Source organism: Caretta caretta, chromosome 15, assembly GCF_965140235.1.
Source record: "Caretta caretta isolate rCarCar2 chromosome 15, rCarCar1.hap1, whole genome shotgun sequence".
NCBI classification, from domain to species: domain Eukaryota; kingdom Metazoa; phylum Chordata; order Testudines; family Cheloniidae; genus Caretta; species Caretta caretta.
The window spans coordinates 28,867,832-28,889,689 of NC_134220.1; the positions used below are offsets into that span (position 1 = coordinate 28,867,832).

The 21,858-nt window shown below is 47.9% G+C and overlaps 1 protein-coding gene across 1 annotated transcript in view; it reads left to right on the forward strand.

Annotated features, from left to right (window-relative positions):
- WSCD2 (WSC domain containing 2) overlaps nt 1-21,858 on the forward strand; it is a 135,425-nt gene that overhangs the window by 62,284 nt on the left and 51,283 nt on the right. The window contains exons 3-4 of the mRNA XM_048821187.2: nt 13,384-13,498; nt 18,027-18,211. Of these exons, the coding sequence (XP_048677144.1) occupies nt 13,384-13,498; nt 18,027-18,211 (300 nt within the window). The remainder of the gene's footprint in view (nt 1-13,383; nt 13,499-18,026; nt 18,212-21,858) is intronic.

Genomic DNA, 21,858 nt, shown 5'->3' on the forward strand with positions numbered 1-21,858 from the left:
GGCCAAAGGCACCCCCGGCGTATGTCCGCAAGCTGTAACTTGGTGACACTCCTGCTAAAATCACAAACAACCAGTTCAGTCCAGCCCCTGTTCACTTCTTCAGACTCAGTGGTGGAAAACACAGCAGACTCAAGCTAAACTCCTGCCCCATTGCTGGAAGCTTTCTGCTACCCAAGAGCCATCAGGCGCAATCCTACTAGCATTGCATACAGCAATTAGTGTGTAAACCCTTTAGAACAGAACGTTATCTAGGCTGGAGAAACTGCACACCAAATATGCAAGTCCTTTGATCTGGAGCCTTCAGGATAAGGGTAGATACTTACTCCACCCTAAAGCTAAGCCCGGAGAAATTCTTTCATCCTGCTTTTAACTAACAAAGTGACAGTTAATACCCCGTGAGCCAGCAGAGAACGTGGAGGAGCAGACGCAGAAGCCAGCGGAGCCGCGTGATTTCTGCCAGCTCCGAAAGAGCTCCCGGCAGCAGGCTCTTGCTCCGCATCGCAGGCCTTGGCAGTATCCACGCCTTGCACTTCCCTAGCGTCCGCTGTCTGGGGATCTCAAAGTACTTTGTAACCGTTAGTGAACTAGCCCCATGATCCTCCCTGGAGGTAGTGGAATATCACCAGCTCCATTATAAAGGTGGGGAAAGTGAGGCATGGAGAGGTTAAGTGACCGATCCAGGGTCACACTGCAAGTCAGTAGCAGAGCTGAGATTGGAACAAATAAATCTTGCTGCCCAGCCCCCACCTCCCCTAGTGCTCTAACCACTAAACTCCATACCCCACCCAGAGCAGGGTATGCAACCTTGACTCACACCGTTTCGCTTCTTCTTTCAGTCACTACAATATTCTCCTTCCTGGGTGTGGTTATAGAACCCAGGAGTCCTGACTGCAGGTCCCCTGTTCTAACCGCTAGGAACCCGTTCCATTCCCAGTGCCAGGATCCCTAGGCCAAGTGAACTGTCTGACTCAGCTGTAGTCAATCCCACTGAATGCACTCCTGGACATCGCAAGTTTGTTTTAGCAGAGATGGTATCACGTGTTGTTATGTCCAGATGCCAAGTAGCTAGGCCCAGAGGCCCAGAGCCTCAAAGGTATTTAGGTGCCTCCTTCCCCATGGGAGTTAGGCACCTAAATACCTTTGAGAATCTGGGCTGAAAAGCCTTGCCTGCTGCAAGCCCTTCCTTGGAGCAGCAGAAAAATCTCTGGGGGCAGCAGCCAGATAGGAAGAGCCTGAGGGGTTGAGACTCCACCTCGCAATACGAGTGACAGCAGGCGGTCAGGTTCACCTTTGGTCCTGAGGAGAGCACAGTAGCGTATCAAAGCCCGAGTAAGACCATGTGCCGCTTGAGCTGTGCCGCAAAAATGACCAGGCTGGCTATTTGTGTGAGGGGAGGGTTTTACTCTGGGCTTGGTATTGTAAATCAAAGGCCCCTCTAAGTCACCGGCCCCATGCAGAGAGGCTCTCAGTATACATCACTAGCCACCGACACAGCTGTCTCCTCCAGGTGATGGATGGCTCTCTGGGGCAGGGAGAGGAGCGGCTTGTGGAGAGCAGGCCCTCTCCGTGTGAGCCCTTCAGATCCCATATTACGGGATATAACACCAGGGAGAGTTATTCCAGGCGGATGAAAATCACCATATAGGTATTGTTATTTTTATTACAGTCACATTCCCAAAGGGACTGGAGGTGAATGAGAGCTGGATGCTACCTTTGCTTTTTAACCCCTTCTTCCCCAAATCCATAGTGAGGCTCCTAAATAAGTGCCCAGGTTTCCATATGTGCTAAGACCCCACAGCTCCCATTGAAGACAAAGGGGCTCTAATACGAGGCTCCCAGCTCCCACTTCTCCTTTGGCCTAATTCAGCTGACTTCAAGGGAATTGCACCAGCAGGGAATTTGATCCTCAAGTTTGACGTGCTTGGTCAATGAACACACCCACGGAAGGCAGGATCGGTCTATGGACCATTCGAAACAGGCTAAAAAGGGCGACATTCAGAAGGGTGTAATAATTATTCTGTGCTCGTAAAGCACAAGTGCACCCTTTTGGTCACTTTTTATTTCAGAGGAGATCACAGGACAATCGTGCTTGTTCTTGTGATTGCCTCTTCTTCAGCCTTCCTACCCAGGAATGTGTCCATGGAGATCTCTCCGTTCCTTTTAAAAGCTAGCTGCAGCGCATCCACTTTTCGCAGAAGAATGAACCTCCCGACATCTGCTGCTTTCGGTGCAAAGCCGAATGCCGTTTCCCAGGGGCATTGGAGGTGGATGGAAGCAGCAGCATGATTTCCTGCAAGTGATGAGATATGCAAAGGCTGCAGTTCCAGCTAAGGATAACTCGGGAAAGTTCTGACCAACTGGATGAGTCTCTTTTTTGGCTTCCTTGACGGAACAGGTGTCTACGCGCAGCCAAATCGTGGCCACTGGAGGTGAGACTCCAAGCATGCAAAAAAGACATTGGCCCTGATTTTACACTCCATGCTCAGCTGCTATATTTCACTGCAGAGGTGGCTGCATTTCAGTGGGGGACAAAGTGTATTTGCTGCATGGCCTGTAAAGTGCTTTGGGATTCTTTGGGACGAAAGGCACAATCTATACAAAATGACATTTATTCTTAATATTGCCATTATATTTACAATGCTAATGCCACTTAACCACTAACAAAGCCATCAGATGAGAATGAAGTAGTAGGAACGTGATTTATTTGCTGGATGGCCATTTTCCAGCAAGTCAACATGGTCCAAATTCACTTCTGTTCCATTGACATCGGTAGAGTTACACCAGGTCTGAATTTGTGCAAATGCATTATTTAGCAGGATTATATCATGGTAGCTGTGTTATTAACTCTGCGCTTCTGCTATTCCAACTGGGCTGTACTATGCTCATCATGCCTCTCTTAGCCCCTTGTTAACTCATTATCCTTGCATTTCCCTAATTATTCAGTAGACTTCCTAACAAGTTGCAGCTCATATATGTCAAGAGCAGTGTACTAAACATAATGCACATCAGTCACTGGCCCGTTAAAAATTACTGGAGTAATCCCATATCAGTTGGATAGATCATGAACAAAATTCGCTGACCTTCTGAGACCTGTTCAGCATTGTGGAAATGCCAAGTTATGCTGAAAATAATTGGAAGCAATGCGCTATGACTATTCCGTGGTTACCGTTATCAGGGCACATTTCCCTCAATCTTCCTCCAGCCTTCTCCTCATCCTCCAAAAGTCTTTTAATAGTTTCTAAGACGTTCTTTTAAGAGGTCTAAGAGGATCCGACAACCTTTAACTGTTTGAGTTGAATCCAAAAAACCAAACTCAGTCAGTATTGTTCCTGGGATGCACTGTGGTTTGGATGGCACCCAGGCAGTGGGGTGTGGAGAGTACGGATTTTGGCTTAGGTAGATGTGAGGGCTGCAGACTCCAAGCAGGAGCTGAAGAATGTTATCAGTCGGGAGCACGGGACGGCTTGGTATTAGCAAGTTCATTGCTGCCGCATTCGATACCCAGGTGATGGATTTGGCGTATGGATCTAGACAGATGAAGAAAGAGAGAATGAAAGGCCCACATTGTGCGTTGCAATGTGCAGATTGCTTTCCAAGCCAGAGTGAGCCCATAATGAAGCTGTTCTGTGGGTCTGATCCAATACCTACTGAAGTCAATAAGAATATGAGCTTGGTGCATGGGAATGATGGGGTCGAAACAATATGGAAGTTTACAGGAACACAGGCAAAGAGATCAGATAATTCTGTTCAAAAATGTATCAAGCTCCATCTTCAGACTACTTAGGGTGTGTGTCTCCGCTGCTCCAATTGGGGGAAAATGTATAAAAATAACCTGGTCCCCCTTCTGTGATTTGCCCCCAGTTGTCTCCACTTTTTACAGGCCAGATTCAGTCCATCAACTTCAGCTGAGTTTCCACTAATTTACGCCCTGTGAGGCTCTAGTCCGATGGATCTGTCGTCTGTGACACTATGCTGCAAGCTCCTCAGGACTGGGGCTAGATTTGGATCAGTTCATTCAGAGTAAATCAGAGTAACTCCAGTGAAGACAGCACTGGTTTAAAACCAGTCTGAGATCAGACATAGGTTTCTTGTCTTTTACCCTGTAAATCATCTCGATTACCCCGGCAGCCAATAAGCACATGAATACTATTATTACTTGGCCAGATTCTCATCTCTGTGTCACAGGAACAAATCCAAAGTAATTTCACTGCTGTCAAATAGGTTCTAACAACCTGCCTGGACATGGGATAATCTCACCACAGCAGGATGCCTATATCAGAGATACAGCTGGGAATCCATTGTTAGGAGGAGGTTGAGACTTGGCTGTAAGTCAAGGAGTATAACAAGGAGTAATGGTCTCAAGTTGCAGTGGGGGAGATTTAGGTTGGATATTAGGAAAAATTTTTTCACTATGAGGGTGGTGAAACACTGGAATGCGTTACCTAGGGAGGTGGTGGAATCTCCTTCCCTAGAAGTTTTTAAGGTCAGGCTTGACAAAGCCCTGGCTGGGATGATTTAGTCGGGGATCGGTCCTGCTTTGAGCAGGGGGTTGGACTAGATGACCTCTTGAGGTCCATTCCAACCCTGATATTCTATGATTCTATGATAAGCAAGATTAAGGGCTCCACTTGAAAGAAAACACTGAAGGTAAACTGTATTTGTCTCTGTGTCTTTGAATCCCATGCTTGTGGTCACATCCCTGCTGATGGAAAACTAGGGCACGTGGTCATTTGAGGCTAACAGGTTTGCTCTAGGTCAAGGACGAAGACGGGGCTCTGACACCCTGCAGAAAGGGGTACATAAACAAACCCAGAGATAAAAGAGATTTGACCCCGGTAGGATTCAGGAACGTGTTTTAAAGAAACCATTTGACTTCTGCACATTCGAGAGCAGATTAGAGATACTTTCAGAGTTGCATGCCTCGGGCGATTCCTGTCCTAATCAGTAAACTGCACATCTCCCGTCAAAACAGATTAATAAACGTCACATTAACAGATTACCAAATAGCTGACTACCCACCCAGCACTTGGGAAACTGCTTTTTTTCTTCCTTAAAATCGGCACAAGAAATGGCTGTAGGTTCAGTTCACTGAACAAACATGTCACGTGACTTTCATCTGCGATGTATCTTTTCAGCAGAGCATGTATTTTTGTATCTGATTAGAAAAGAAAAGGTGAAGGCAATGAGAATTATGTTGGCCACGCTTATTAGTGGTGATACAGTACCCCAGGCAAAGCATCTAGCATGGGTGCCTGCCTGCTTTAATTGTGACTGGCTAGGGTAACTGGTGCACAATGTCTTACCTGAGTATCAGTGTTAGTGAGGTTTCCCAGTCTTCAACAATATTCTCATTCAGAATTAGAGCTGCCTGAATAGTGCAATATATTTTCCCTGACTATTCCTCTGAATGTTTAAATGAATCCACCCCAGTCACGTTCGCTCTCTTCTGTGTCCTCCTTGTGATGCAAGTGCGATTTTGCAAACATCACTCCATCATCTAGGCGGGTCTGCTTCTGAACCTACTGGCAATTTACATGACTGAGTGCAATATTTGTAGATTCCAAGACCGGAAGGGACCATTGTGATCATCTCATCTGATCTCCTGTGTAACGCAGGCCAGAGAACTGCCCAAAAATAATTCCTAGAGCAGATCTTTTAGAAGAACATCCAGTCTTGATTTAAAAATTGTCAGTGATGGAGAATCCACCACAACTCTTGGTAAATTGTTCCAATGGTTAATTATTCTCACTGTTAAAATTGTATGCCATATTGCAGCCTATTTTCTCCCCTATATCATGCTTCAGACATGAAATGTGGTTTTCTATCTACACCGTCTCAGGACCCCCACCTCCGTTAAAGTGACAGACAAATTTACATTCGGCCATTAAAACTTTTTTTTTCTTTCAAATAAAGGTTTCTCTTTCAACTTAATTTAAGATCTGTGAATCCATCAGTTATTATTAGACAAAGATCTGGGACAATTGGTACATTTCCATAAAATATATTGATTCACCAGCCTTTGGAAAGTAAAGGTTTTGTGAAATACAGCAACAAAATAAAAACAGAGAGCAAAAATAGCATTTCTCGGAAGTGTTTGTAGGTGCCAGGTCTCTTACAGATTCCCCCCACAGCCAGTTCAGGCCAAATAGAAGATTGACACTATCACTTCTACAGCAACTTGGTGCAATGCTTTCCCCATGCTGTTTTCAACAGTTCCAGCCGTACTGAAAGCAGGAGAAGCGACCTGAATGCGGTCTGTATCCAGACGGAATGTAGTGTTCATCACACCCAGTCTGTGTGTGTGGGAGCACGGCTGTTCATCTCAGAAGGCAGAAGTCATGTTATGACAGTGCCGGCCTATTTCACTCTGCCTTTCGACAGGACAGATGATGTAGCAGGTCTGAGAACTCCCTCGTTGAGGATACCCAAATCAATGACCCAGCTCTAGCAGCTCTCTGTGAGCTCCCCGAGGCGGCAACGACTATGTTAGGGAACTGCGTATTGTCCCATCGGCCATTTCGAGCAGCTTTCCCCTTGACACCGTGCCGTGAGCAAGCAGCTCACATTGAGATGCCCAGCAGAATGCAGCACTGTGACCTCAATGAAACTGTATCGTGACGGGTTCAGCATGCAACACTCATGGGCGCCAGACGGACGAGGCGAAGGGACCAAGGTACCTGCTGAGCTTCAAACCAAATGGTAATTGTCCCATTGGTGCAGCCTCATTTTCTGTCCTGTTAAATTAGCTCAGTGTAATTTTTGTCCCTGCTTTGCACACTTTTCCCCCAATTTACTGGTATTGTAACTATAATTTCCTATGGATGAAATCGAAATTAACTCCCGCTCAGTTCTTTAGCTGCATAAAAATGCATGACAGAAAGAAAGACACATGGCTAGAGATATAGAGGTGACCATACCTCGTCCATGCTAGCTGCCTTATTTTTAAAAAGACAGTACATTCTGGGTGACTTCATGGCTCAGCGGATTTGTATTGGCATAAGAAGTCTAACCTCCACATTGCTGGTTTGAATGTGGCCTCGGTCTGTAATGATCGGAAGCTATTACCCAGTCCGTTTGCTGACCTAGGGGAAAGGAGTTGTATTATGTCCAGTAAGTTCCCCTGTTGGCTTCATTCATGAGTAAAGTTCTGCATATGAATCCGTGTTTGCAGGAGCAGAGCCTAGATGATGCACAAGATGATGCACCTAAAAGTATCTAGTGCTTTTCTGCTCATCATAACTTAAAACCAACGTAAACATTTAATTAAAGTCATGGAGGGGAAAAATATTTGCTCACAAACAATGGCTTGTAGCATGGAACAAATTTCCTTTGTTGGGCATGACCGACCTGACAGTCCTTTAAGAGCGTCATAAGCCCTGGATTGTCACTGCATGATGCAGCAAGAACAGGATGTGCACGGAGATTACTCTGCTTACTGCAGATTTGCTCCTGCTCTCCTTTCTCTCTCCCTGGCCCAGTGTGTCTCCCTCTTCCTTTTGCATTGTCCAATAATTCTGACCTTTCCTATCTGCCTGCTCCTGCTGCCTCCAGCTTCTCCACCTGCCCAAGCCACTTCTTGCCTTTAGAACAAAGAAAAGCTAATACATCTCCTGCCACAGGAGGTCAGAGTCAAATGCTGTTGCTGTGTTTTAAGAAAGTCTAAGTAACTTTGTGTCCATTGATAGCATTTGTCCTTGTGCATGCGAGGCTAGGGGGAATCAGACCTCACACTTCAGGACATATCTTGTAGACTAGAGATTGTTGTAGGGATGCACAACAACAGAAAGCCCCAATGAACAGACTTCCAGGCCTGACTTCCTTTCACTTTAGAAACTCCTGGGCTCCGTTCCCTGTTTCTGAAGAGCTCCATGTTGCAGAGTTCAAAATGGAGTGGGCTTCCTCAGAGACTCATCCTTGTGCATTAGGCCCTCGAGCATCTCTGTGATTCTCTGCAGTGTGCAGGAAGGAGCACCAAGCATGTTGCCTTTCCCTGACTTCCTGTTCCCTACCCAAGCCTCGCGTAAAGCACACATGTTTGTATCCTGGAACAAATGTTTGGAGAGTGTCCACGCCTGCTTCTATCAAGGTGTAAACTGCCCTGAGCTAAGTGGCCATCAGTTAACTCAAGGTAAAAAAGACCCTAGTAAGCAAATGACCCCTTACAGTAAATGTTACCCATCAATCAGGTTAATTTCGCCCTTTTGCCCAGTGCACAACATCCTCCTCGAGAGGCTGAGACAGCAGCATCTGGTGACAATCAAATGCACCAATAAAAATAAAAAGCAAAGACATTGAGGTGCCTCAGTTTCTCTTTGCAATTTATTACCATCTCAGCCCCTTGATGTGGAAAGCTGCTTTATACAGTCAGGGCCAGATCCTCAGTTGATGTAGATCAGTATAGCTCCACTAACATCAACAGGCCTGTGCTGATTTGTGTCCTTGTTCAGAATCTGACCCTTCTTCAATATATTAACGTTCGTTTGGTTCACCACCATTATATTCTCTTTTCCCGTTTTTGTTCTTCCAAGCCCAAGTAAGAGCATGTTTTCTACTAGTGAGACTTCCGTTCTAACGTTAGCCATGGGTTATGCCTAAACTTATGAAAAAATGTTATGACTTTACTGTAATTTTAAGAATTGCTTCTTTTCCATCAGGGAAATCATTTAGTTTTTACATGCAAATTGAAAAACAGTGGACAGATCTTTTTGTAGGTGCAAAATTAAAGTTCCATAGCGCAGCAGTTGAAACCAACACGCAGGGCTAAATCCCGAAGACCTTAGTGTGTTTTTACTCAGGCCTTGCTAAGGCAAAGACTTCTGTTGATTTTAATGGGGTAAAACCTGGGTTTAATCCCAGGCCCGCTGCCATCAATGGTGGGGGTTCTTTCATTGTTAGCACTGATGACTTTGTTCCCAAGATGTCTTTGCCCAAGCATGTGTGACGGCTGCCCTCTTAGCTGGCAGGCTGGGAATTGAACTGGCGACCTCCAGAGCTAAATGCCTGAGCTACTACATCTTGAGCTAAAATAGCCATCTTTGTTAAAGCCATAGGGGCTGTAACTGCATTTCCTCTGCAGAGCAGCACGGTGGGAGTCCTATGACACATGCTCACCAGAGGGTTACACCTGCACTCTGTGATTTATCTGCTGTAGCTCTGTGGAGCTGATGGCGCTTGTTCACAGTAGGGGGGTACCAGCCTCAGCCTCACCATCTGATTCCAAGTGTTCGCCATGCCTGCTGGCACTAATTTCCTAAGCATCGCTGCCTTGTTGTCTCGGCTCTCTCACTTGAAGCGCTAGGTATTCTGCCTCAATCTGTGATGCGAAGAATCAACTGACTGGTGCTAAACATGATGGATTGAGCCATCTTCCTGGCCTTGGCTGCTGTATTATTTTTTAATGTAAGGCAAGTCCTTGAAAGGACTGTGCTAATTATATAGTATATAGCTTATGGTTTTTATGAATTAGCCCTGAAACAACTGTTCACTCTGCAAATACAAGGAGCCTTTGCTCTGAATGACCTGGGGTGTTGTTTCCTCTAGCTGATAGGTAAAAAGAGAATTCATCCCCCGATAGATAGTGCTGTAAGGCTGCTAGAGAGAGGAAAGAGCAGGGAGCAATAAAGTAAGCTGAGCCAAAACACCCGCAATTGGCTTGTGCCTGCAGATACTGGAAGTGCCCTCTCCAGGCCAGGGGAATGCCCTAGACTCTCCAAAATTCACACTTACTGTTCAGAGCCAGAATTGAATCCTGTAGCCACAGGCTTGCCCATAGAAATGGGTGAAAACGGGGGGAAACAGAGGAGAGAGAATGCAAATGCCCAAGCTTTGAAAAGTGTCCTGCTCTACCTGTACAGCTGTGGCATGATCTGCAAACCCACAAGGAAGAGAAAGCACCTGGCTATGTGCCACATGCCATACTTGGGATACAGAACCTGTCTTCACACCCCTCCTCACGTTGTGCCTGAGATAAGGACACAAAGCTCAACTGTGCGTAGCCCTATGGCTCCTTCACACCATTCCGGCAGCATTAATCCAAAGAGGCTTTCCACTGGGAAATACCTGAGCGTCCGGCCTTCCCAGATTGTGTCCCACTTACATAGCCAGCCTGACACTGCCTTCCTCTTTACCCTCTGCCCTAGGCAATATAGCTGGAGCACTTCTCTGCTTTGGCTATTCTCAGCTGCTGCAATGTATTCACTCCTGGATGGCACTCAGACACTACAGAGGTGAATGCAGTACAAGAACCTATATAGATAGGCTTGGCAGAATTCAATTTTTTAAATATAACGTCAATGTATAATATTGATGTTTATTTGTAAGCATTTTTTTTCAATTTTTATCCATTTAAATATTCACAGTTGTACATAAAATTTTGATCTATTTAAATTTTCATGGGAAATTGGAGGGGGGGGGAGTTCAGACAATAATTATTTAATGACAGCAGACATTGAAATTGAAAGAGTTAAAGCTGTAGAACTGTTAAAACACAAATTGTCAACAGCCCCTGCCAAAATATACCAAGTAAAAGTCCTTAAATCAAACTCTAAGTTCTCAAGCAGCATTTGTCTTACTTTGCCTCTCTGTAAATTTAGATGATTATCAATGGAGATATTTTTCATCGGTTGGCGTGTGCATGATGAAATCAGCATCGTCTGACATTGACCAATAAAAGTCTAATCCTTCCAAGCTTAGATATAGAATATAATAGAATAGGGGCTGTTGAAGTTGAGTGTAATTTAGAGCAGCCTCGAGGCTGCTTTAATTCATGCTGGGGGCCAGGCCAAGAACAGAGGGAGGTGCAACAATGTATGAAGCCACCTTTGCTGCCTCTCTGTTCTTGCACCAAGTGTAGCTCAGCTGGCCCCTCCGTGTTCATGCCGCCTGCCTATTCCCGTACTGCATCATGAGCTACAAATCCCAGGCTTTGCATCCACCTGCCACCGGACCTATTTCTGTGGTTCATCCTGGGACACAGGCCTTAGCCTGACTCTCTTCTCACATACACCAGTACTTCCATGGACTATAATGGAGCTACTCCTCGTTTATACGAGCACACTTGAGAGGAGGGAGAATGAGGCCAACTGTTATCATGGTGCATCATGGAGGTAGACCCCTTTCCCTTTGCCTGCACCTTTGGCTGGCTGGCAAAACACTTAACACTACATAATCAGGGTAAGGAAAACCCACTGAGTGATTTGGAGCCAGGCAATGACTAGATGACCTTCTGGGGTCCCTTCCAACCCTTATATTCAATGTTCTGTCAATAAACTCTGTGACCAAGGTAATTCCTTACCTGAAAGGAGAAGGGAAGAGAAGAGGACAGCAAGGAGAACTTCAAAACAAGGGAAAAGACAGACAGAGCTACGTGGCTCATGTTGGGCAGCGTGTGAAGACATCCCATTTCTTGACAATACTGAGCAGTGCAAATCACAGCAGCCTAGTGTTGCAGTCTTGCCAGAAGCAAAGCGACAGAGCCTGCCAGTCAATTGCCCTTTGCATTCCCCTTCCCCCAGGAGCTGATCCCTGAAAGAGAATGAGAGGGGAAAAGCCAACGCTGAACAAAGGGAGAGAAAGCAGCTGAGCTGTTCATGACTGTGCACAGGGCTGGGATTCTGCAGATGAAAAGGGAATCTTGTCCTCAAAACATCAAAGGGAAGAAAAGCCCATTCAGAAAGAGAAGGCAACGGCTGTGAAATGGCAATGCCTGCAGCTGTTCTCTGTGTTACACATCTCGTGTTAGTGCCCGTCATCCCATTGGCAGCGGAATCATCTCTATTTAAACAAAGAGCAAGTAACCATTTAGGGTTGCACTGCGCCTGGTCCTTGATATGTGTGCGTGTGTGTGTGTAGGGGGAGGGATAAGGAGTCTTCCTACATCCTCCACTTATAAGAAGCAGCCCTAGTAGGGTTGCCAACTTTCTAATTTCTGAAAACCGGACACAACAGCAGGAGCGCCAGAACCTCCCCCAGTCCCGCCTCTTCCCTGAAGCCCCGCCCCGATTCGCCTCTTCCCCAAGGCCACGCCCACCCTGCTCACTTCTCTCCATCCCTCCCCTGTCGCTCCCTGCTCTCCCCTCTCCCCCTTCCTCCTCGCTCGAGCCTCTCCACCTCCCTCCCCACGCCGGTTGGCCTCCCTCTGCTCCGGGGCTGGGCTGGGAGCTGCAGCCCGTGGCACACAGCCTGCCTGCCCACGAGATGCAGGTAGGAGGTGGTCCCAGCTGAGCAGGGGCTGGTACGGGTTGACCACATGTGGTAACCAGACTTTTGGTGTCCGGTCAGTACATCTGACTGGACACTGTACAGGTTCCCTTTTGACTGGACTTTCCGGTCGAAAACCAGACAGCTGGCAACCCTAAGCCCCAGTCACATTTCCTGCCCTCACAGAGGCAAGGAGAAGATTTGGTGGGTGCAGTTTGGCCACGTCTGTGGAGAGGGGAGCAGGGCTGAGCTCCCTATGCACACTGGATTGTCTTGGGAGTTATTCTGCCCCAGTCTGGCCCCTAGTCACAACATGTCCTGGGAATATGATGATACAGGAGCTGATCCAAACCCACTGAAGGCAAAGCAAATCTTTCCACTGAATTCCAGGGCTCTGGATCAGGCCCGCAGAGAGGACATTGCATGTGGCAATGGTCATGGGGATGCCCAGGGTGGGATGGCATCGAGAGAACCAACACTGGGCTTGGGATGTTTAGCCCCCTGTGCCCATCCCTGGATTGTGCCGGGATGCACAGCGAGTAGCAGGCTTCTGGGTTGGGCCGAGAAGTTCGGATTGCACAGCGGGGAGGGCTCCAATTCCCATGGCGTTCTGCCGGCCTGGAACGAGAGTAACACAGAGATGAATCAGGCCCCGTCTGGGCTGTGTTCCTGGCCTGCATTCTCAGCCTCGCCATTTCCCAAGCACTAAACACGTCACAAATTACCTCCCCAAATTCAACCCCCTTAGCCCCTTCCTGTGCCAGGCTGCCCCTGAGACCAGTGCTGCTGAGGAGAGCAGAACCTCCCACTGGAATATGGGCTATTGCTTTAGTGATGGTTCCTTTCCGGATGTGCACTGACTGGAGTTAAGCGAATGAGTTAAGCATTCAGCCTTCCAGGGCTCTGAAAAACTCATTTTGCTTCCCTTCCTTCTCGGGAACATGCTTTATTTGCCTGTGTATTCATTCCTTGCACCTACGTGGGTGCTTCACTGATGGATTCCTGCTCCCCCTTCCCCCCTCCCCTTGACTTGCATTTCTAGGCCAGCTGAACTGACTCATGTTGAAGAGGTGAAAAATAATATTTAGCCAGAGGCTCAAATTCGGAGAGAGAGGGAGTCACGAGTGACTTAGATATTGGGAGTCTCATAACAAGCCAAATTCGTCTTCTCTTTCTTTTCCCCAGCAAAATACATTGGCTGCTACGTGGACAGCACTCGCCGACGGGCGCTGCGTGGTGTGTCCTTCTTCGACTACAAAAAGATGACAGTGTTCCGTTGCCAGGACAACTGTGCCGAACGGTAGGGTGGTAAATGAACACAGAGTCTTCATTAATTTCAACACATCAACAGCGTTTCTTGCTTGTCAGCTCAAGCACTCCAGTGTCTTGGCCATTTTTCTTCTGTCTCTCCCTCACCCCCCATCCTTAACTACCCCCCCCCCGGATGTTTTGAAAGATCCTATTTTTCCCACCGGGAAAAGGCCGGGGCAGTTGATGTTCCTCATTTGGGATGAAAATGCTCTCCTGATTCGAGGGGAGCCTGAGGCCCTTTTGCTGAGCGCCACCCAAAGAGAAGGCTGAACTCATTGCTGGGGTACATTGGAACAGCTCCCTTGATACCACCCATTTACACCAGCAGGGAATTTGGCCCTGGTGGAGCCTGGAATAAAATGGAACAGGGATGCTTATCACTGCTGAGTTTGCAAAACCAAAACCCACTGACAAGATTTTCCAACCTCCCCAAACTACCCTGGTTTTATGCCCGTTTGCTTTGGATGCAATTCACCTTGTGCAGCAAGCACTTCAATGCCGCACATGCCCTCAACCCAGGGTATAGTGCCCCACAAGCCGCACGCTGGCCCTCTGCGCAGGGTTACCCTTTACTCAGCACTGCAGCCCGTGAAACAAAACAATCGTGAAACAAAAAGGGACACCGGCTAGCGCCCTGGTTTTGCATGAGACAGCCGGCATCTTTCCAGGCTGCCCAGTGTTGCCTTTGAATAGCAGTAATTGCCGCTCACCCCTGAATCCCTTTTTGTTTTGGGGAGACGGTGGGGAAAATACATTGATCTCTAGATGAATGAACGTCTGAAACCTTTTATTACATATGGGGCCTGGAAAAGCTCTTCTGCCCCGTGTATCGTCCCAGATATATAATGTGATTCCGTTGCCTCGATTACCGTAGTATCTGCACATCTCACAAACAGATTTACCCTCCCAGCACCGTGATGAGGTAAGGAAGTGCCATTATCCCCATTTTTCAGATGGCAACTGAGGCCCAGAGATCTTAAGGGCCAGATTTTTAAAGGAATTGGGCCATCTAAAGATACAGAGAGCAGGCACCTAACTCCCATTGAAATCAGTTATTGAAATCCCACTAGAGACCTATCTGCATCTTTGAACGCTTGAATTGCTTAAAAAATCTGGCCCCACATGCTTATTCAAGGTCACCCAGGGACTCTATCATGGGGAAGGGGGGGATTGAACCCTAATCGCTCACATCCACAGTGTCAATAGACATGGTGGTTCCTTCTGGGATGTCTTTGATCAGAACTTTAAGCTGGAGGGATGAATTAACACAGAGCCAGGAAAGGAATTGGAATTCTAAACATTCCACCAGCCAGTCAGCATTCCACGCACCAGCTCCTTCACTGCTGGGCCTCGGAAATGCACTGAACAGCCTCTGTATATTGCCAGATAATCCCTCCTCTCGGCTCCCTAGCAGACCTTATCACTCCTGTGTCTTCTGTAGAGTCGAGAGGCCAAAGCCCAGCAGGTGGGCCTACATATACCTGTAAAAAGAAAAGGAGTACTTGTGGCACCTTAGAGACTAACCAATTTATTTGAGCATGAGCTTTCGTGAGCTACAGCTGTGAGCTGTAGCTCACGAAAGCTCATGCTCAAATAAATTGGTTAGTCTCTAAGGTGCCACAAGTACTCCTTTTCTTTTTGCGAATACAGACTAACACGGCTGTTCCTCTGAAACCTACATATACCTGTGACATTCTTGAGCTTTTCCATTAGTGCTGCCATTGATACAGCAAGTGGAGTCCTCCTCGCTGACCCCCAGTTCCTGACTGCAGTCTTTCCTGGCAACGACCACATCCGCAGGGCGGGGAGACAGATTAGGAACTGAATGATCCCCCATTGGTCCAAGCTATATTGGTCATGCAGGGACAAAGCTGCAGCTGGACCTCTATTTCACTGCCTGTTTGTGCAAGTACCTACCTGGATGGGCACAGACTTGTGGGTACTTGCACAAACAGCTGCTAAAACGTCTAATGCTTCCGTGTGCCCTTTACACAGCCTCGCACCCGGGCGTCCACAAGTGTTAGCATCTGCACCCTTGAAAGAAACATTGCCTCTTGTTAGGTTTGTGGGTACAAATGCTAAGATATCCCTCCGGGCTGCCATTAGACAACTGAAAAGATGCATGCAGCATCGGTACGTGCACAGGTGTTTGCAGACAACAAATGCAAGTGCAAGTTCGTGTGCATGCAATTTTGCATATGTGCATCTGCCACATAGTACACCACAAGAGTATTTCGATTGTAAACTCCCAGGTGCGGGGATCTTCTCTGCTCTGTGTTGTACACAGCATTGAGCTCAGCACTGCTATTCAACCACTAATAAAATAAAATAATCTGAGAGTTTGCCCAGCAGCTCTCTCTTACTCAGCAGAATTGCTGCATGACTGGCATCTTCCTGGAGAACCCGTGTCACCACTCTTGCGAGTCAATTTTTTGTGCCAAGCTCTGACCCTTGTCTCTAGAGGCAAGGGGGTTCATCTCTATGTTCACTTTTCAAGCCCACTCCTCTTTCAGGTAACGTTGCAATCTCCTCTTTTCAAATCCAATCGGTATCAACTAGTGGAGCTTTCCAACTCTAAGGCCCTGCAAAGTCTCCATTGCTTATTATTTCACTTGCAACACACATAATGTCCTTTTTGCCTGTAAGTAATGTTGCTGTCTCTTGCTTTATGATCTATAAGATGCACTGAGCCCTTTTTCTTTTAAAGTGATGCTACTTCCAGCTGGTGTCTAGTAAATCATCAGCAATGGACACACACATACAGAAAAATCAAACACACTCTTGTTCAGAGAATTTTAGCTATAACATGACTGCTGTGGCAACCAGAGCCCTGAAATGGCTTGCGGCAAGCTGATCTCCTATTGTGCCCAGTACTTGGAGCAATTTAGATTGACTCTCAAGTGGCTGAATTGTTATAGAGAATTCAAAATACAGCAGAATCCAGGTAATGCCACAAGCTGGGACTGGATGACAGGAGATGGATCACTCAATAATTACCCTGTTCTGTTCATTCCCTCAGAAGCACCTGGCATTGGCCACTGTCGGAAGACAGGATCCTGGGCTGGATGGAACATTGGTCTGACCCAGCGTGGCTGTCCTTATGTTCTTATCAGTATCTTAATCAGTGTACCAGCTTAACTGATGCAACAGCCAAGCAATGGATTCCAGGCTGGCCTGATTCTGATTCAACGGGCCTGATTCTGATCTCACACCCAGTTGACGCTGGTGTAACTCCGTTTCCTTAAAGGAATTACTCCTGATTTGCACCTGTTGAAGTGAGATCAGACTCATGCCTGGTTTTGCTAAATACTGGATAAATAGTGTACTGATCAGTTTAAAAAAAGAAAAGGAGTACCTGTGGCACCTTAGAGACTAACCAATTTATTTGAGCATGAGCTTTCGTGAGCTACAGCTCACTTCATCAGATGCATACCGTGGAAACTGCAGCAGAAGGCTGCAGAAGGCTGCAGTTTCCACAGTATGCATCCGATGAAGTGAGCTGTAGCTCACGAAAGCTCATGCTCAAATAAATTGGTTAGTCTCTAAGATGCCACAAGTACTCCTTTTCTTTTTGCGAATACAGACTAACACGGCTGTTACTCTGAAACCTGATCAGTTTAAATGGCTCACCTGGTACAATCTGGATGCCTGAGTTAACTGATGTGACTTGGGGCTTCCTGGTAGAGATTACCCAATGTGTTCTCCCCAGCACCTGTCGTTCACCATTGAGGGCCTGATCCAAAGCCCATTGAAATCAGAGAGGTTAGGACCAGGCTTAGGAAAGTCGAACTGGCCTTAATAGAGGTTTCCGAAATGTGCAACTGTTTTTGCATCACCTATTTTGGGTGCGGCTCCTCTTGATTTGAAAAGCATAGATCTGCGATGGCAGTGTGCTCCCCAGGGCCACCGGGAATGGGATGTGTCTGTGACGGGTACATTTCTCTTCCCCCTGTGGTCTGTGCCAGTGAAGAGGACTGAACGGGGAAGATCCCAAGAGTACTTGGAAGGAAAATCCACCAGCTATTGAGCAAAATTCCCCTTGCAGGTTTGCACGTGAAACTCTCTGTGCATAAACAGGGCTGCTGTGGATAGTAGTGAGAAATCTGCACACACAGGGCCAAATCCTGAGACCTGCTAATGTGAGCGGGAGAGGTCAGCACCGCTCAGGATTCAGCCGATAGCAAGAGCAAGGGATAAGAGTTGCAACCCACTGTGTGGAGCTGAAAGGAGAATTTATGCAGGAGAGACTTTTTCCGCCACGTCTGTCTCATGCAATGGGCTCTGAGGAACCTCAACCCTTTCCGTAGACACTCCCAGTGCCTTGAACTGCTTACCCACCACTGATCTCATTAGGGATTTGAACCGTCCCCTCCAACAGGTGCAAGAACTCAGGGGTCAGATCCCCGGTAGCCCTACTGACTTCCAGTAGGTTTACCTGGGCCAGGCTCCTCCTTCCTCCCGCGCCTGTTGTTTCACTGTGTAAGGGATGCTGCTCTGACTGTGGTTTCTATCTCCAGGGGTTATTTGTACGCCGGGTTGGAGTTCGGTGCAGAATGTTACTGTGGACACAAAATCCAGGCCTTAAATGTGAGCGAGTCTGAATGTAACATGGAGTGCAAGGGAGAGAAGAGCAACTTCTGCGGAGGTGTGAACCGTCTCTCCATTTACCGGCTGGAGCTGGCCCAGGAGTCCACCAGGAGATGTAAGTAATAACCGCGCTGCTGTCAGACATTGAAGTAGCTAATGAAAATGGATTGGCAGGTGCAACATGGAAACAGGGAAAGTGCCCGGCTGGAAGCATTTGCATTTCCCAGAGCTTTGTGCTCACCTCTTTGCGGTGAAATGCACTCCTTGGGCTTACCTGGTGGGTGCATTTCATCCCTGGTGATCACATGGTGCTCTCCTCTTCTCATGCTCAATTCATGCTGATGCCTGTAGCCCAAAGTGAATAGTGAGACCCAGCTGGGGAGCCAAAGTACCTCACCAGTTTGGGAGCTTGGCTTTGGTTGGGATCTGAACTCTCCAGACTTCCCCACCTGTGGATGACTATGATCTCTCTGGCAAGCGCTCCAGCACCTCTTGCTTCTGGCTGCAGGAAGGATTTCAGTGAGCAGAGGGCAGCTCTGGAAGGGGCATCCCAGGCACAGAGGGGCCGGGCTGCTCTCTTAACTGGGATCGTTTTCAGAGAAATTGATGGGGTTTATTTGGGGGAAGGCTTGTGCCAAGAGGCATGGCACACATTGTGCCCTCAAGGTGGACAGACGTAGGATCCAGTGTTAGGGACAATGCCCATACTGCCCACCCACCCCCCTCTGAGACAGGGGAAGCAAGAGTGATTAAGAGTGAACTATGACAGGACAACAGCTTGGCTTTACACTCACACCCTGTAGGTCCTGTCGTGCGCAATACGGTAACTGTAGGGCTACTTCAAGCAGCCATTCTGTGTCCCTCTGCTATAAAGAAAGGGGAACTTTATATTCTTCCCATCAACTTTGCCTGGCCTCTTTCTCTTTTCCGAGCTACGCCTTCCCCCCCACCCCCCATTCCTCATACGAGTGCTGGGCAACTTGGACACATAAACCAGGGAAAAGAGGAGTGGGGAGGAGGGGGGTTGATTATTTTCAGTAATGAATTGGATGAGCCCTGGAACCAGGGTGATGTGTAACCACAGTCACACCTTGAGAAAACTAGCTGGCAAGGCCAGGGACGATCATGACAAATTGATGCCGGGGGCCGTAGTAACTTAGGAGAGGAATTATTCAGAAGGCGCCTGAAACAGATAGTTCCTAGGCTGCTGCCCATGGAGCAAGACAGGAAAGGGGAAAATTCAACACTGAATTCATTACACCTTCCCCCTTTGAAGCTGATTTCATCTGTCAGACTAGCTGTGCCGAATGACCATCTGATAGCTGAAAAGGAGATGATGGAATTGCACTTATCTTTTCAGAAAAGAGGCTCCACCCCCCTACTGGCTTTCCTCAAGCCCCAGTTAATCTTCTGGTCCAGCGCATAGTTCACTAGACTGGGAATCAGGGGACCTGGGTTCTGTTCATGCCGCTGACCTGGGGCAAATCTCACCCTTTCCAGACACTTGGCTCTTCTGTAGTGCTCATCCTTTGTGGATCTCCAAGCACTTCACAAAGGAATGAAAATAACTTTAACCCCAGTTTACTGATGGGGAGCTCTGCTCTTGTCCCTCTTCATAAGGAAAGATAAGGAGGCGCTGTCATTGCTGGCCCTAGATTCTGAGCTCAGTTACGCTGATGTGTATGTGGAGTAACTTGAGGGGAGTTACTCAGGATTTCACCTGGCCTGAAGTCAAAATCTGGACACCGCCCCTTTAATTCCTCTCCATCCCGCAGGAACGGAGGGACCTTTGAATTAGGGATGTCATGTTGTTCCATTTGTCCTGCAGAAATGATGTCTGCAGGGCTGTGGGTGAGCATCAGAACTGACCGTGGGCACTTGCTATTCCTCTAGGGCAGGGGTGGCCAACCTGAGGCTGAGAAGGAGCCAGAATTTACCAATGTCCATTGCCAAAGAGCCACAGTAATACGTCAGCAGCCCCCCATCAGCTCCTCCCCCGCTCCCAGCGCCTCCCACCCAACAGCAGCCCTGCCGATCAGCGCCTCCCCCTCCCTCCCCGCACCTCCCCATCAGCTGTTTCGTGGTGTGCAGGAGGCTCTGGGGGGAAGGAGAAGGAGCGAGGGCACGGCAGGCTCAGGGGAGGAGGTGGAGTGGGGGCAGGGCCTGTGGCAGAGCCAGGGGTTGAGCAGTGAGGCCCCCCGCGGCACATTGGGAAGTTGGCCCCTGTAGCTCCAGCCCCGGAGTCGGTGCCTATACGAGGAGCCGCATATTAACTTCTGAAGAGCTGCGTGGGGCTCTGGAGCCCCAGGCTGGCCACCCCTGCTCTAGGAGATGAAGAATATACACGGGCTCCGTAAAGGAATGAGGGGACTTCCATTCCACTCTCCTTCGAACACAGGCTCTCTCCCGCTCTCTCTTAAAGGGACTTCTTTGGCTTCCAGTTAAGTTGCATAATACTGTAATTAGCCCCCATTCTAAGCCTTTTTTCTGACACTCTGTGGCAGAAGCTGCCAAGAACTGTGTCGTTGTGATGGTAAAGTGTGCAGCAGCCGTCAAATTACTCCGACTGGGGTCTTGCCATAATCGTTTTAATAAGGATTGATTGACTTCACTGGCATAATTTAGCAACAAATAACGAAAAGAGGAAAACTCGATGCTGTGTGCTTTCTCTGATGAACTACATGCCAGATTTTTTTCTTGAAAGGAACCCTTACAAAGATACAAGGCAGTATGTGGCTAACATGTAGATCTGAGCACTGGGAAGCCCTGGGGTTTGAACTACAGGAGAACAAGATTCCATATTAATATCAAGTACCATGGGGTAGTTGTAGAAGCAGAAATCTGAGGGCGGTAAAACTTTCGTCTTATTTTGGATGTTGGTTTTAGTGTGGGGTGTTAGGGCAGAGGGTGTTGGTGGGCTGTGATAGGAGGTCAGCTGAGATGATCTGGTGGTCCCTTTTGGTCTATGAGAGGAGGCAAGGGCTGCGGCCTCAGAACAAGAGACACAAGTGCAGAATGATCTCTAATGCACCTTTGGCAAGACAGTCAATGGTGAGAGACTTGTGCAGGTCAGCAGCAGAGGTGGGACCAGAATGTAGGTCTCCTGAATACCACTCCACTCCCGCTCCCCGGCACTAGGTTGCCTCTGATTTTCCCCCAGTTCTCTGCCTGGCCTGGCTGAGATCAAAAAAGGCCAGGTTACTTGCCCAAGGAAGCAGCCGTTTCAGATCACAACAGAGGTTCTCAAAGTGTGGTCCATGGACTGCAGAGCACTTGGTGGTGGTACTCAGAGAACCAGCTAGTTGCATGGCACTGGCTCCCAGTGGCTAACCTGCATTAAAAGAAACTCAAAACCCATTCACTATTTCCCTACTGTTACGTTCTCGGGTTGACAGGGACATGGTTGCCAGAGTATGTTACGAGGAGGGGGGGCGGATGAGTTGGGGTTGGTCTTGCTTTGACCAGGGGGTTGGACTAGGTGACCTCCTGAGGTCTCTTCCAATCCTAATCTTCTATGATTCTATGAGCGGGAAAGCATTCATGAGTCAATCTGAGTGTCGAAATGTGGTCCGCCCAGTGAAAACGTGGGAGAACTCCTGCATTGCCCAGTGACGCGCACTTTGCTTGTTTAGGTGCATCCCGCCCTTGTTGTCAAAAGCAAAGTCCACGGCAACCTTGTGCTTGTTTGTGTCTTCCGCTGTAAGTGGTGAAATGCTCTCCATTAAAACTGCAGCATCTGCGCGTCTCCCTCAGCAGCTGTCC